Source organism: Carassius carassius, chromosome 10, assembly GCF_963082965.1.
Source record: "Carassius carassius chromosome 10, fCarCar2.1, whole genome shotgun sequence".
Classification (NCBI taxonomy): domain Eukaryota; kingdom Metazoa; phylum Chordata; class Actinopteri; order Cypriniformes; family Cyprinidae; genus Carassius; species Carassius carassius.
In genome coordinates this window covers 5792872-5809428 of record NC_081764.1, presented here as the reverse complement: position 1 = coordinate 5809428, position 16557 = coordinate 5792872, and the positions used below count along the sequence as shown (strand labels likewise).

Below are 16557 nucleotides of genomic sequence, written 5' to 3'. Positions count from 1 at the left end.
ACCCTTAAAAGGCACAATATGTAATTTTTCTGATTTAAAAATAGCAGAAATCACTATATCTATGTTATATATATTTTTTAGTTGTGTACTTACATTATCCCAACAGTTTCCACAAACTTTCAAATTCGGAGAAAATTATAGTTTAATTAGAAGACACGGCATGTTTCTTTATTTCCGTTTTCTCGCCCGTCTATGGCGTCATATAACCTTTGACCCCTCTAGTTTATCTAACTTCCTGTGGAACGCCAAATACAAAGGTGAACAGAAGCAAAGAAGAGACGAAAAAGAAAAAGTAGTAGCTAGCCTTGATCGAGACTATTATATTTTATATTTATATTGTTTATATTAGTATTTATACCTCAATCAATAACTTAGTTATGGATCATGATTATGCTTTGCCTGCACGTTCTGTGAAGCGCAAACGTACGGGTGAAATAAATGACCCGAGAAGGTTTTGGGGACAAGAGAAGAAACAAGACACGGGTAAATATTGGAGCTGCATTTCCAAGATGGAGAGAGCTTCATGACAAGCTGAAACTACAGAGAGATGCCGAACTCGCTTGCATTCTAATAAACAGATATGCATCCATTCAGCTACCTGTATCTATCCGTATATTTTTTGAAACGATGATGTCTTGTGTAAAACGCAGACGGACTAGCTCTCATGTATAGTATAATGTAAATCCACATTTGTTCTATATCTAGCTGGATAAAGTAGCTTCAAATGCAGTTCACTATCTTGTTCGATATCATAGTATAAACGTAATTATAATTATTAACGAAAGGTGACAGTGTTATTTAACATATATTACTACTAGCTAGATGGAATATTGATTTGATAGGGGTCTGATAATTCATATATCTCTCCGTTCGAAAAGACGTGATTGTCAAAATACTAATTTAGAATGAGTGCAGAATGTGGGGAGCGACAGAGCGTGTGTTCCAATGACAACAACTCCCATGAGCCCACACTCTTACCCGACGTCATCAAAGTACGTCTTATGTTATTATTTTGATTGAGTGACCCCTGGTGGCCAAAAATCCCATACTGTACGTTTAAATACTCATTGTTCTACGAATCCCAACATCAGAGTATGTTCAACTATTCCAGACTTTCGTTTTGCAAAATGCTACACATCTTCCACAAATGCTTTATGGCTTTGTGACATAACCGTCTCAGTAGAAACTAAATCATTTACAGTACTCTTATAAACAAAGACTGTGCTGCAGCAGGTTGTGAGCAGGTTATGCGATAATAATCTTAGCCGGCCTCTGAAGTCAGTTTAATCACAGGCCAGTTCTAAAAGAGGTTTGCACCTGCTCCAGCAGCATTCTGGTGGAGAAAGGATATGAGTGGCACCTTAGGCTACTCTTTATGCCTCTCCGTCACAGGAGCTTTTAAGAGCTTTTGTTCATAGCTCCATAAAGCAGCTTTGTGGCTGCAAACACCGGAGGCTCTCTCTTCCTCCAACTCTTTTTTTTATACTTTTCCCCTTTACCCTGCCGTTTCAGGCCCTTCTCATAATTTACAGACAAAGGACAACAGAAGAGGATGCCATGCTTAAATTGGCATCCAGTGGAAATTCTTTGCTTTTCATTTGAATTCGGATTGTCTCAAGCCTGCTAATTTGCCAAAGTAATTTGTAATTCTTGCGGGGGAATTATACATAATTAATTCTTCTTTTAAACTTCAAAAAATCCAGAAATAAAACAAAAATGTGTTAATCAAAAAAGTATATTTTTTGACTGTTTGACAGCTGGGAAATAAAAGCTAATGTCTATGTTTATTGCCAGCGATAAAAAAGCACAGCTAAACAGCCTCCACTGGCTGTATTTCAAGTTCTTTAAACGGGTCACTTCCTCTCAAGTCCACTTATGGTATGGTATGGTCTTTTTGTTATTGTTGTTGTTGTTGTTGCTGTGCCTTTAAGTTGTCTATGTAAACGCCCTCTTTACACATAGCATGCTTTGCTGAGAGCTGCATGTTTTCTGTAAAGTCTAATATGGTTTGCACTGCCCCAGGCTGCCTTCAATAACAGCTTCTTTGCAATAGTCTTGATTCGATTTTGACAGTTTCACAAAACAATCAGTGCAGGGATGAGGCGCGCAAACTGGCGATGAGCGTGATGATCATGGATCATTAAAAATATACTTTAGTTGCTCATTTCTAATGCTGAAAGTATACTCAGAGTGACAGGAGCTACAAAGAGCAAGAAACAGCATGAGGTATGGAGGACTTCTATTGTTTTGCAAAAAAGTATCGGAGGATATTAATTTAGGAAAATATTTACTATACATCCCACAGCATAACTATATCTTACAATATATCTTCCAGCATAATTCGAAACTTTGTGTGGTCAGTAAGATTTCAGCATTAAATGGATAAGAAGTGAAAGTAAATACATTTATAATGTAAGATTTCTATTATTTTACCAAACACTGTTCTTTTGGAATTTCTATTACTCAAAAAAAATTCTAGAAAAAAATGCATCATGGTTTCCACCAAAAATGTTAAGCAGCACAACTGTTTTCAACATTGATAATAATAAACGTTTCTTGAGCAGCAAATCAGCTTATTAGAATGATTTCTGAAGGTTCATGTGACACTGAAGACTGGAGTAATGATGCTTTTCAAAATGAAAAAAATGTTACATTGTTATAATACTTCACAGTGTTTTGTTATATTTTATGTAGTGTACACCATAATCAATTATCAAATGTTATTTTTTTTTCCGTTTTTTTTATTTGTATTTTTATTACCAGATAAGGGAAAAAAATTATTCAGGTTCTGTATGGTTTGTGACAAACTTGCATTAAAATTAATTTATCAATAATTAGAAGTTTAGTACAGATATATTTTCACTCGCTGAAAACTGAGTGCTCTCCGTCAAGCGATCTATGCTGTTTCTATTCATCTCAATGGATGTTGATACGCAGCACACCGTGAACTCTAGTGTGAAGGTACGTGACTTGCGGTCACTTTGCGGATATAGAGAGCCTTGCTTGCCATGCATTCTCGACATGCTACATGTAAACATATTCTTTGTTGTATTTTCCTGTCAAAATAACAGACTTAATTTAGAATTATTCAGTTTTTAAGAACAAGCAGAAGATATGCCGGTCAGGGTTTCCAGGGTTTCGCAAAACCCAACCAATTACTTCTCAAAATTAGCCCAATCGCATTTCAAAGGGGTTCTTTAGAAATGTAGGGGCTAAATATCACGTTATTGGGGTTGCTTAAACCCGCAGACATAAAAAAAAAACCCAGCGGCAACAGTGTTAAAGTAGCCCAATTCCATGGGAAAATCGCAGACATTGCAATCCTTTCGATGCCGGTTTCTCCTGTAGTGGGCTGAGCTAATGCGCAAGCACAATCTCATTGGCTGGTGTTCATCTATTGCTGTGCCTGTTTTGATTTCAGCAAATCAGTGTGAGCGAATGCTGACAACCTGATTAATATTCATGAACCGAGCAGCTCATTAATCCTAAGTGAGTTGTTTATTGTTAGTATAGTAATAGAATTAGTAGTAATATCTTTTACTAATAATTACTATTATATATTGCAATTTTTTTAATAGAAACCCTGAATGACCAACATCAGTTTAAAGGACAAATAAGCATTCATAAATGGTTAGCAAGTTTTAGTTCTAACTACTATAGTTATATAATTAAATAGTGCTTAATTATCATAATGTCATAATATGATGCTTGATTGACTGATTAGGAAGGTAAGATTTAAGAAGTTGTGCCATTTTACAAAGATAAGCTGATTTGATGTAATTTGGTGTGTGTGTGTGTGTGTGTGTGTGTGTGTGTGTGTGTGTGTGTGTGTGTGTGTGTGTGTGTGTGTGTGTGTGTGTGTGTGTGTGTAAAACAATATGTCAGTCTGGCGAATAAACTAAAGAATTACTAGCCAATGGCGATTTTATTGAAAGATATGTTTTTCCTAAAAAAGACTGAAATGATTTTATAAAACAGGTAAAGAGATTATGCTGCAGGAAGTGTAGGTAGCGTGTAAGTAAGAAGCAGATTTATTTATTTATTTTTTTGCACTGAAATATCTCATACTAAAATGTCGCAGTAAATTTGCCCCTCAGAGTGTTTCATGACACATTTGTCACTGTCACTTATCAAATTAGACTGAATAGGGAATAACGAACTAGCTGAATGAGAAAGTAATGAGCAGTGTACTACTGCTCGGAGAAGAAACATGCTCTCAGAAAGCCACTCCACAAGTCTCAAGAGAAACAGCATCTCATGTGGCGCATCACAGAGGAGAGCCGGTGGTGTGCTGGAGAGGGCCAGACCAACACGAAAGATGTCACCTGAGGAGAGGCTCTGTCTCCACAATGACACTTATAGACACACCAGTGTGAGAAACAGCCAAAGGATTCACTCTAAACACTAAATGGGAAAAGACTAAGAGGTAAGATGAGATAACCAGACTGCCAGAGAAAGACAGAGTGGACATATATATGTTCATAAATTATCTTGCATAATTATATTTTGTATTATATGTATGAAATTGTATTTTATTGTAATGTATTTTATACATTTTCTTACCATTACTTGCACTTCTTCAGTCATACTTTTTTAATATTTATGAAAAATATTTTTTGTGTAAAACAGTATTGCAAAGAAAACATAAATATATACAGTACAGACCAAAAGTTTATATATATATATATTTATTTTTAAAGAAAGTGTATGTGTGTGACTTACATGGAATAGTACGCAGGTACAGGTTGTCTCGGATCACTTGCTGCAGTTTGTGGTCGATTGATCCTTTTTGGAACTGCAGGCTAAGATAATGCCTCAAATCAGCATTCAGCACTTTACCTGCAGAGAGAGAGAGAGAGAGAGAGAGAGAGATAAAGGCAAACGGAAATTTATAAATCCTTTCAAAGGTTATGGAAACAGAAGTAGGTAGGCTTGGCATTATAATGTAGACTAACTCCCAGGAGGGACACATTCTTGCTCTGAGATCGCTCTTTCATAAGACAATGAGACATAACAAGACTTAATGGGTTGCTCACCCTATTTAAAGCATAAAACTTCTGAAAAACATCACATGATTACATTTAAAAATCAAGACAATTGTTGACACATGCTATGCTAAGTGTATAGAGCTATACAGTGAATATGAATAGTACAGCTCTGATCATTTGATCAAAAAGTTCATTTTGTTAAGCTCTCTTGTAAAAACCTTTGGAGATATAGAAGAAAAATTATAGGAGATAAAATCTGAGAATCACAAGACAAGATTTATGAACTTAAAATGGAAGCAAAAGATCAGTTTGCTCTGTGGTTGAAAAACGACTTGTATTTTCCCTGTACGAAAAATACCTTCTATTAGTCCCCAATTGTTTTCCATTTTCTAGGACTAGAGTGACATCTTACTCTGCACATACAGACGCACAAACAATGTGAGAGCCAGCGGCACAAAAACACATGGCATAAGTCTCTTTTAAGCTTTGCTAACTCAGAAAAGACTTCACAAACAAGCTGACAGTGAAACTTAATGAAAACCCTCCACACAGAACTTTTAAAAGCCTCACTTTCTCCCTCTTTCTGCCAAACTCCAAAGACACAACTCTGGGAGAGTTCACAGAGAGTTGCTCTGCAGAGGAAGAGGGAGGATGCGTGCTGATGCAGACTGAGGGTGGATGGGAAAATGAAGGGAAACCGAGAGAGAGAGAGAGAGAGAGAGAGAAAGAGAGTCCAACAGCACAACTCGAGGGAGGAGAACAAATGCTATTATAGGGGTCATATGAGAAATCAGATTGTGTTTGATTTTTGGTTTAAAAGAGAAAAGAAAAAAAAGTTAATCAAAACATGTTTTAATTTTAAAAACCTACCCATTATAAAACCCATTGGATGTATTATGCCAGAAACCCAAATTCATGAAACATCCTTCTGAATGAATCCAACATTAAAATCGATATTCATTTTCATTTGTAAATTTAAGTTTCCAATTTGTGATTTATTCTTAATGTCCCTGATCATTTCAGTCTGGATTTACCAGTTCATTTGACACATTTCAATGATTAGTTTATTAATCTTTAACAATAATGTCCAGTCTTTGTAAAAAAGGATAGTCAGATTAGTGAACAGATTTTTATTTTATGATAATTTTTAATGAACATATTGAACTGATTCACAAAACCGGTCTAAACAATCTAGATATAAGAAACAATTAACCTTTTTTTTTTTTTACATCACTTATAAAAATACATTTACCAAAACAAAATAAAATACAAGAAACGCCTGCTTTGCAAATGAAATGAGAAGCAGTGCTCACACCCCAGCTTGTGTGTTGGCTGTTGTGTGAAACAGTTTTCAGTTGTAAAGATTACAGCTTGCATTAAATTGTGACAAGCTCACAAGACGATCCACACTGAAACGTGCTCTACAGACTGTTAAGAGAAGAGTTTTTTGGACTGGGGTGAAAGTTTTGAGCTTTGAAAGTTACATGTTTTCACTGTTCATAGAGCTCTTTCATCTTAATAGATCAAGGGAAATTAGATTCCTCGTGATATGAAGCCATTAAAGGAACAGAAGAGAACAACTACTATGAACAATGATATAAAATGTATGATATGACCTTTTTAAGAGGGAAAGTGTGAACGTGTGCAGACAGATGCCACAAACCACTAAAGCACTTGCCCATAATCTCCCGTCTTCACTCCTGTGCCCTGCTGCCAGTCTTAATAAAGCACCATAATCTCCTCATAAACACAGCGTGACCCGTTATGTGTCATTACCTTTGGGCGGCAAGGCAGGTGTCCCTGTCAGAAGTCCTGAATTAAGCAGGATTTACAGTACCAACCACGAAAAGCTGAAATATCATGTTGTTCTAATTTATTTTGACGGGGATAAAACAGGAATTATCAAAGTGTTGACATGAGGAGCAGATATCAGCAGCGTTTTAATGGCTTGATGAATTAACATGACTGGGAGATGAATGCTGTATCCATGCATGAACGTAGCACTGCTTCACCCTAGAATGCCATAGATACTGCTGCTTTAGGGAAGCGTGGAACACTATGCTGCTCCTTGAGTAGATTTGTTCATGGACTTATTTTACACAAATTTAAAATGCTGCACAACATGGATGGGATTGCAAAAATGATTTGAAAAAAAAATAATACAATAAAAAAAAAAAAAATCACTTGCAAAAATACAAAACTTACAAAATAAAATAAAATACTTCACAAATAAAATACATTTAAATTAAATACTTAAATATATTTTTTATTAATTAATAAAACGTAATAAAATTTGTGTGTTCATTTATTCTTGTTTACCAGATAAGGTGTAGTATTCAAAAAAACACTTACAAGATAAAATAAAATACTTACAAAAATAAAATCCGATAACATAAAATAAATGCTTAGAGGTACGCTTGTTCATATTTGTTGTTCCTTGTATTACAAGTTGCATGTAAGATAACGTACTATAATGTAAGAAATGTCGAAAATGCCTTACAGAAAATTACCAGTACCTCTTTCATTTTTCTACAGATTGTTTTTTTCTTACAGTGTATTTACATTAGCATCCAAAATCATTCACTCATTTGCATTCATTGCTTCCCCATATGGTGCACCATGTGGCATTGACTACAGGGAGTGGTGAATGAGTGAACGACTGAGTGACTTTGACAGAGCACATGTGGTCAAGGAGAGCAACATGGAGCAGAAACACTGCTGAAGGGTCTAGTGCTGAGTCTCACCAAGTGAATTTGACCCTTCATTAATGCTGCTATAGGTCCACCATCCAAGCCACTTCCACCACTTCAATTATCTCACTTCCAGATAATGAGAATACCACTTTATCTACTCTATAAGATCAAATGCACAGATGCAATATCTTTACATAATACAAAAGAAAAATTAAATACGTAAATACAGTAAAATTAAATAACTTACTAATCTTGCAAAATAACAATAATAAAAACAATAGTAATATTAACAAAAATAATAATAATTATTATTATTATGAAGAAAATAAAAAACTAAATAAAATGCTTAAAAAAAAATTAAAATAAAAATGTTTCATAAAGACATGTTTTCAACGTTTTATCGATACGATTTAATCTATTTAACAAAAAAAAATATATCCAGTTTTGTCCTGCCTGATTATATTTGCTTAAAAGAATATGAAACATAATAAAATTATAAACTATTTAAAAAAACTGAATTATATTAGGAACATGCAGAATTTTTTTTTTTTATCTAAAGTATTGGACAGCACTGTATGTATTTTTTGTGCATAAGAAATCTGTACATTAAACAAATAATAGGCTGTAATTTGTGGCTAAATAGTACTCCGCTAACATGGGGTCAAAAAGGACCTCAAGAAGAAGAGTTTGACTGACTATTTAGCACTCTTTCTGGCCTCAACAGGACAAAAGTCTAGACTCTTTTCATCATTTTCAGCTTAACTTCTTGGATTCGGAGTTCTGAGGCAGAGCCGTCTGAGGCTATAAGACAGATGCTCTGTATCTCTCTCTCTCTCGCCTTTCACTTCGCCCACCTTCTTCTTCCACCAATAAAATGAGGTAATAATATAATAATCCTGTCAAGACAGAAAATTTGTTAGGGGGAAGGGTTTTAGAGAATATTATGACTATGCTACTCTTTGTATTTTCCGAATTTTAACTGTCAATTTCTTTGGTCATTCCTCATCTCCCTTGCTTTTTTGCCCTTTATAACCCGTTTAACAATGACATTTTTTCCTTTATTTTTCTCCTTAATTCTTATCTCTGTCCTTCACTATTTCTTTTCCTACGTGTCAGAAATGGCAGAGCAGCTTTATAATCCTCCCCAGAATGCATCCTGTCACAGTGCTAACAAACCATGGCAAAGACATACAAAAAAAATCAAACACATAACAAACAGAAGACACAGGGGATTTATCTTCTTTACCATGAGGCCATCTTACAACATTTTGCCCCCGCAGACAGCGCATTTATCTAATTGGTTACTTTTATACTGTACAGTTCCGGAGCAGATGGCTCTTTCGCCTGATTTGGCTCGTTTGCCACCGACGACTCAAATAAGGGTTTGTTTTCTCAGCTGTGCTCCGATTCCCCATTGATTCTTTACAGCACTGCTGAGGAGGTCTGTTACACGTGCATCTATTAGACATCACTGATTATGTGACTCAAATTAGCTGTTTTTAGCTCCTGTAAATGTCTTCTGAAGCTCTCAAATGTAACAGCAATACTAAAGCTGAAACTGCGGATCACGATCATTGTAGAAATGAGACGAGTCGAGGAACAGCTGGCTGCAGAACCGATTGAAAACAAGGTTGAAGACAATGGCAAGACAGCTGAATCACTATTTCTGATCGCTCCCCTGACCTCTCTGAGACCGCATCCACAGAACGGCCCGGAAAAAGCCTTTCGCTGACGACAGATTCAAGCCAAGACAACAATTGCTAAGACAGCCACATGAACACAACGCATGGTTATTGTTGAAAGCAGTGTGGAGAGCCATTCCTTGTGTTTCTTCATGAGAATGTGAAAGCTTGGTCTGACACAACACTGAGGCGAAGGAGTTATGATTAGAGATCGACCGATATGGGTTTTTCTATAGCCGATGCCGATGTTTAGAGGTCAGAGTCAGCCGATGGCCGATATGTGCTGCCGATTTTTAGGGAAGATATCTTGAAGTTTTCCTCTTCATTTGCATGCTAAAATGAAACACTAATAATAAGTGGATGCACAACATTTCTAAACTTATCATCATTTATTGAGCACTGACTTGAACCATCTCTCGAATCTTAATTTTGTGCACTGCACGGTATTAAAATAAAAAATGTATCCAAAGTTAACCTAACAAAATCAATAAACTGACCAAGTATTAAATATATAAAACAGGTAATATATATCAATCATTTGCATTAAAGTTTTAGAGCATTTATCAAGTAGAATTTTTCAAGTTTGTTGGAACATAAATGTAAACTTAAATATTCATTTAAATAAATACAATTTTAGAAATAAAAATCAATTAAACTGAAAAATATAAAAAAATTAATTTATAAAAAATAAATAACAGTAGTGCTGCAAACACACTAGTAACCAGCAACATTTGTGTTTGGTATAAATGATACAGAACATCTAAAGTGCATTCTAATTTCAAACTTACGTCACAGTCTGTTCATTATTAAAATAAAGTACAGTCAACCAAACATTTAAAAGGTTACACTGGTCAGTTTAAATATACCGTATACCGGTCCACTCTGCTGTTATTCCAAGGACGTTTTTGCTCATGTGTAGAGGATGATCTTTCCTTCTAGTTTACATTAAATAAATAAAAAATATTATAGTTTAACATTCAGATACATTGCGAATATGGAAACATTTGGATATGTGCAGAACGAGACGTGACCAATAACCTCCAAATACATCTAGTCAAACCCGCGCTCGCTCGTCCTCGTATGGATCGGATCATTTTTCGGATCAGCAAAAAAAAAAAAGGCCAAGACAAATAAACATACGTTTTGTCTTTTTTTTATTAACATTAAATTATTAAATTAAAATATATGAAATTAACTTAGAGTGCACATAATATCTTCTTTTTAACATAATAGCCCGACTTCTCATCTCCCAGTGTGCTGTGATGAAGTGAGCAGTTATCGTCACATAGCTCTCCGTCCCCCTTGACGTCCACCCTTCTGTCGTGAGCGCAACAGAGGATGCTCGGGATAGTTCATCCACAACTTTTTTCTTCTCCTGTTCATAAAGATCTGGCACAATCTTTTCACTCTAACCTCTTTCCTTCATCATTATGTCTGACAGGGAAACCATTTAAAGAGACTCATTCAGCGGTCTTCCTTGACGGGAAACAGTCAACAAAGTAAAATGATCTCCAACGTATGGCGCGCTCTCTTCATTTTTTTTCAAATGATCATAATCACATCTATTCATTTTATAGTCCTGCTACTAGCATTTTATTCAGACTAAAACCCCTTTAATTCGGATGAGAAAGCTTTTTTTCCAAGTGGCTTTTGCACATAATAATAATACCGCTGCAGACGCATTTTGCAGCATTAAGGTAATTAATTGATCATTGATTTAAACGACGATCGATCGTGGAAATTATCAAATATTGACATCCCTAAATACAAATGAGTTGAATGGAAAACTGGTTATTGTCTGCATCAAACCATGCTTCCGAACAAATGTGATTCACCGTTCTGGGCAGCTCCAGGACAGCTGTCTCTCCGTGCACGGTGCTGTCTGTGAGCGGGGCGGAGTAACGTCAGAGACAGTTTACTTTGGTAACGTCACGCTGCAGTGTTTGTTAGAGCTGTCAACTTGTCCACCCCATTTACAGAGTGAAATTCTCTGACTACCTTTATCTCCCAGGACTGTTGTTGAATCTTCCAAAACTTTTGGCTTGGGGTGCTTCACATGCTGCTGCAGCAGCACTTTCCACCGCACCAATAACACGGGGCTGCCCGCCGACGTGCCTGACTTTAAATCGGCGCTACTAAACACGGATATCGGCCAATGCCGATATATTAAAAAATGACAAATATCGGCCTGATATATTTCTGCCTAATGGCATTATGACCTAAAAGCCATTACTGACAAAGAGAACACAGCTAATCAGAGTCGGACAATGAGCAAATGAGAAACAAAAGGAAAAAATGAGCGGAACAGAAAATAATTATAAGCTGACAGAAAAAAAAACTCAGATACAACTCTTTTGTATGCGTTTGTATGCTTTCAAGAAAGTCACACTAAAACAACTACTGAACAAAATAAGTTGGATTTTCAAATGCTGGGTGAGGTGGCTTGTTGCCAGGGAATTGCTAAGCTGTAACTAAGGTGTTCTGAGAGCTATGTGGTTGCTAGGGTATTCAATGGGAAAAAAACTTCTCATCTCTATATATTCTGTTCCAAAGATAAAGCTAGATTTCTGCATTTCTACATTGAAGGAGGGACCTAAATATTATTGAGATCTGACAGTGGGGAAACTACCTTAGCACTCAATTAACGATGCTTTACAAACATATAAAAACACCCTAGCAACCAAATAGCAATGTCCTGGCAACCACCCAAAACACAGCATTAGCAAATAATTACATCTTCTTCTACTATTAATAAATACAATAATTAATTGAACACTGATGTATGTTATAAAATTGTTGTTGTTTACATAATATATGATATATATTTTTATATGCTGTGTATATAAAAAAATAATAAACAGAAGCTATACATTACAGCAATTTTACCATGTTTATTTAGGCAGCATGGGAAACCACTTGTTACTTTAATATACAAGGATAAGGAAAGCTGTCTGTGACAGAATTTGGATAGGAAGGAGCGACGTTACAAAGGAAAAGGATGCCAAGCGTTTGATCCACTGAAGCTAAATAGGGACACATATGGCTGACAAAGAGAGAAATGGAGTTGCTGCAGTGGTGACAGCATTTTCTGTTTACATGAGGATGGATTTACTGTATGACCAAGACCTTTAAGGAAACTCCAAAAATGGATTTCTAACAGAAATATAAAAGGACTTTGGGAAAGTAAGACTGAGGTGTCCATCAGTCATCAGTGTCGGATCATATAGGTGACTGAATGAACGTCAAGTAGGAATGGTTATCTAGACATCCAGCAAATGACTAGACAATTAGTGAACAATTTACCTAGATTTTCTAATACATTTAAAGCCTTTAAAGTTCAGGTTTTTGAACAAATGAATGTAGAAGATTTTTCATATAGACATTTAAAAATATTCAGCTCTGAGGTCAATCACAGGAAGAAAAAAAAACTGAAAAACTGTACTTAATATTTTTTGAGTTAGTGTACTTATCCCATGAAGTTTTGTGAATGACATAACCTAATCTGAAACAATGGTACAATATAAGTCTATTGACTATAATTTATTATATTAGTATAAAATGTGCATATATATATATAAACGAGCCAATGCACATTGGTAGGCAGTTACTCCATCCAGCTGCTGCTGATCACAGCGCGAGTATAAGAAGGCAACAGGTGCAAGGCATACCAGGTTTTGTTTCGGAGCTGAGCGACAGTATCGCTCTACTCAACGGTGTTCCAGTCATGAACTACGAGTTCAGCACGCTCTCGGAAGCTTCCTGTGTTGGCGAGACGGTGCTTCAGCGGTGGTCGTTCCAGAGTTCAGTAGGTTATGCACTTCAGGCTGCACTACACCCTGTCATGTTGCAAGCGACCATCTCCCCTGTGCACCTCAGCACTAAAAGAGCATTTCCTAAAGAGCATATTTCTGGAGGGAAGGCACAGAGAGTTGTGGACGACCAAACGCCGGACATCACTCATCCTACTCCTTCACCAGATGGCAGCAGCGGGCAGTTTGAGAGCATCAACAAAGGCCCTACTCACGCACCCTCTGCCAACCTGTGGAGCCAGGGAGTTGGGTCCCTGTGTTCCAATTCGCTGCCCCACTGCGGTTACAGCTGTGGTTGCATTGTGGTTCCCCCTTGTACAGTTATTCTGCTGAAATGTGTGTTCTGTGTCGAAGTCTGTTTTTGTTTTGGTCTGTGTGATTTCACCCACTGACAGTTTACCCAACAGTATTTTCACTCCCGGGTTGCCAGTTAATAAAACAGTGCATTGCAGCCATGGAATCCAGCAAACAAATTGTATAAGAGATTGTACCTGATCTAAAAAGGCTCAGCATCCATCTATAAGCCATATGACCAGAGGCATATTAAAATGCAGATAAATCAACTCATAAGGCCCATCTCCTTCCATTGTCAATTACTATCATTTCTGTGGTTTAACCATAACAATTGTGTGACCTTAATCTGGCATGAGCATTAAGTCTAAGAAGGAGGTGGCAGGAGAAACAACTCGATCTAATAATTTGAATTTGGACTCCAATACCCATTTCAACTGCTAGCTTTCAATATTACATACTGCACCTTTAACTAGAATTAAATGTATTTGTGTAAAATAATATATGTTAAGTGTAAATAATGATTAGGTGGATGCAATTCTTTGTTCAGGAGAGTGTAGTACTTCACCAGGAATACAGCAATTAAACATGATGTCTTAGAAGAAAAAGCACACTGACCGGTGCCTTTCCCACAGGTATATATCATCATTTAACAACTCTGGACCTCACATTAGGTTCCTTTCGAAAGGTTTATACACTATCTCTAAAAATCAATTTCTCTATGGAGAAAATGAATGGGATTTCAACTTCCTGCTACCTGGTTGTGCCTCTATACAGTGTGCTAATTTGTAAGAATGTTGCTGCAATTGTGTGCGATTTTTCACTGTTATTATTGATCCCCCTTGTCCCACTCAATTTGTTCCTCCTTTCTTATAAATTCTCCAACCAAGGAGCAACAACCAAAGAGTGCAAAAAGCCTATATAAAAATGCTATGTAAACATTATATTTAAAAAAAATGTATCTGAAAATGAAAAATGATATAAATAAATGACTATCAATAATCTAATAAAACTAGAACTTTTGTTTTTTAATGTTTTATGAAATTTAGATGCAAGTAAAAATAAGTAAAATCACTTAATACTAATAAAATGTATCTATGCATATAATAACGCACAATATATATAAATATATATATAAAAATATATAAATATATATATATACATTTAATAAAAAAATATTATCTGAAAATTAGCTCAAAAAATTTTTTTCTGACAAAATCAAATACTGAATAAAGCTCAAACTGACTTTTGTTCAAATAAAGAACCTATGATGATAATGGCATCTATATATAGAAACAACAGAAGTCCATTCAAAGGACAATTAATTGGAACCTATGTTTTTCTACTCTTCATAGCACGAGTGATTATAGATAATGTATGAGAAGAAAGAAACGGATAGATAAAGAGAGAGAGAGAGAGAAAAAATAGCCCTGTGAACATTAGATGACAGAGTCAAATCTACTGTAAACACTTCACTGAGCCAAATGTTCCCTTTCTTATATTGTGCTGGTAAATCTTACATACAACGTACATTCCTATATTTAGATTTTTCCATATATATTAAATTAAATTCGTATCTGTCTATCTAACTGTCTGTCCATCTATCTATCTGCTTGTATATCCACCTGCATATCCATCTTTCTATCTAGGAGATAAAATAAAATAAATAGAATTTAAAACTGTTTTAAACTTTCAGACAAGGCTTTACCAAGCCAACATTCAAACCTGCCTTGACAAACTATTCCTTTTCCAATTCACAACACTGAAGCTAAATGCATAGTGCTTCCTCGGTTGTGGGTTATTTTAAGTGTATAAAACAAACTCTGGTACTGTTGTTGCTTTTACCAGCAAAGTGCAGAGAGTTGCTTGAATGCGGTCTCTGTTAAATGGCAAAAGTTTAAATGTATGCTTTACAGCAAAGCTTGTTTGTCTTTTATTCTGACAAACAAGGAAATTCCATTTCAGCCTCCCACTGTGACATAAAAAGTATATTCATTATACTACAAAACAAATTGAGGTGGAGGTGATCTGGATAGCCATCAGCTCCAACAAACCCATCTTGGGTAGAGGGGTTGATGGGAGTTTAGATTAGATGGGATGTTATAGATGTTGATGGGAGTTTTGAAGGCAGAGTTTATAGTTTTGACACGTTACATAAGCAGCCTCCTCAAAAGGTGTGTGCTCGACACAGCTGTCAAGTCAGAGGCATTTGGGCGGAAGAGTTTGCTGAGTAAATATCTCACATCATGCGATGAATTTTAACAGCGTGTGGCTCAGACTACATGCTCTTGTGTCTTATCCAACTAGACTGCAGCTGCAATAAGAGATGCACGATTATTCTTCATTTAATTGACTCTTCACGCTACTAATCTGATTACGCTCACTAATCTTGTATTAATCTATAATTATCCAATATTTTTAGATGTTATCTGAGATTGTTTATGCTTTTCACAATCTTATCATACGTAATGTGACTGCATTTCTAAGAGTTCCAACCCTCAGTTTTGAACTTGGCATACAACACAAAATCACTTTCAAATGGTAAAAAATTAATTTCAGTTGAGTTTGATGTTACAATGTTGATTAAAAAAAACAATTATACTCTTACACACGTGTTGGATGACATGTATTATCAATACATTTTATTCACTACTGAAAAGCATACATTTTGTGTCTATGGCTACGTTCACACTGCAGGGCTTAATGCTCAATTACGATTTTTTGAAAAAATTCCATTTTTTTTTGCAAGGCCGTTCACATTTCCAATTAAATGCGACCTTTTGTGATCTCTTGTGTGAACGTGAAATGACCCAGAAGTGACCCGCATGCGCAGAAGAGTACTCAACGGCCAACGACGTCACTCGTTGTTTGCGGAAGTAGCTAACGTTAAACATGGATGTCAACAACAGTGTAGTCAACAGCGGAGCTCGTTTAGCAATATTAAAGTTATTTAAGCACCATCGTCCGCCATGGTTGTTGTTTATCTTCTCATTCCCGCCTACTTCAGCGCAGAATTATGACGTTTGTAGCGTATCAATGACGTACGGGTCGGATACATGTGACCTGGCCGTTCAGACGGAGGTCGCATTTCAAA

General features: G+C 36.0%; 1 protein-coding gene across 1 annotated transcript in view; it reads right to left on the bottom strand.

Moving 5' to 3' along the window:
* The window catches only part of LOC132151619 (membrane-associated guanylate kinase, WW and PDZ domain-containing protein 3), a 112257-nt gene that overhangs the window by 33173 nt on the left and 62527 nt on the right, over positions 1-16557 (bottom strand). Inside the window, exon 2 of the mRNA XM_059559860.1 lies at positions 4723-4839. Coding sequence (XP_059415843.1) covers positions 4723-4839 — 117 coding nt within the window. The remainder of the gene's footprint in view (positions 1-4722; positions 4840-16557) is intronic.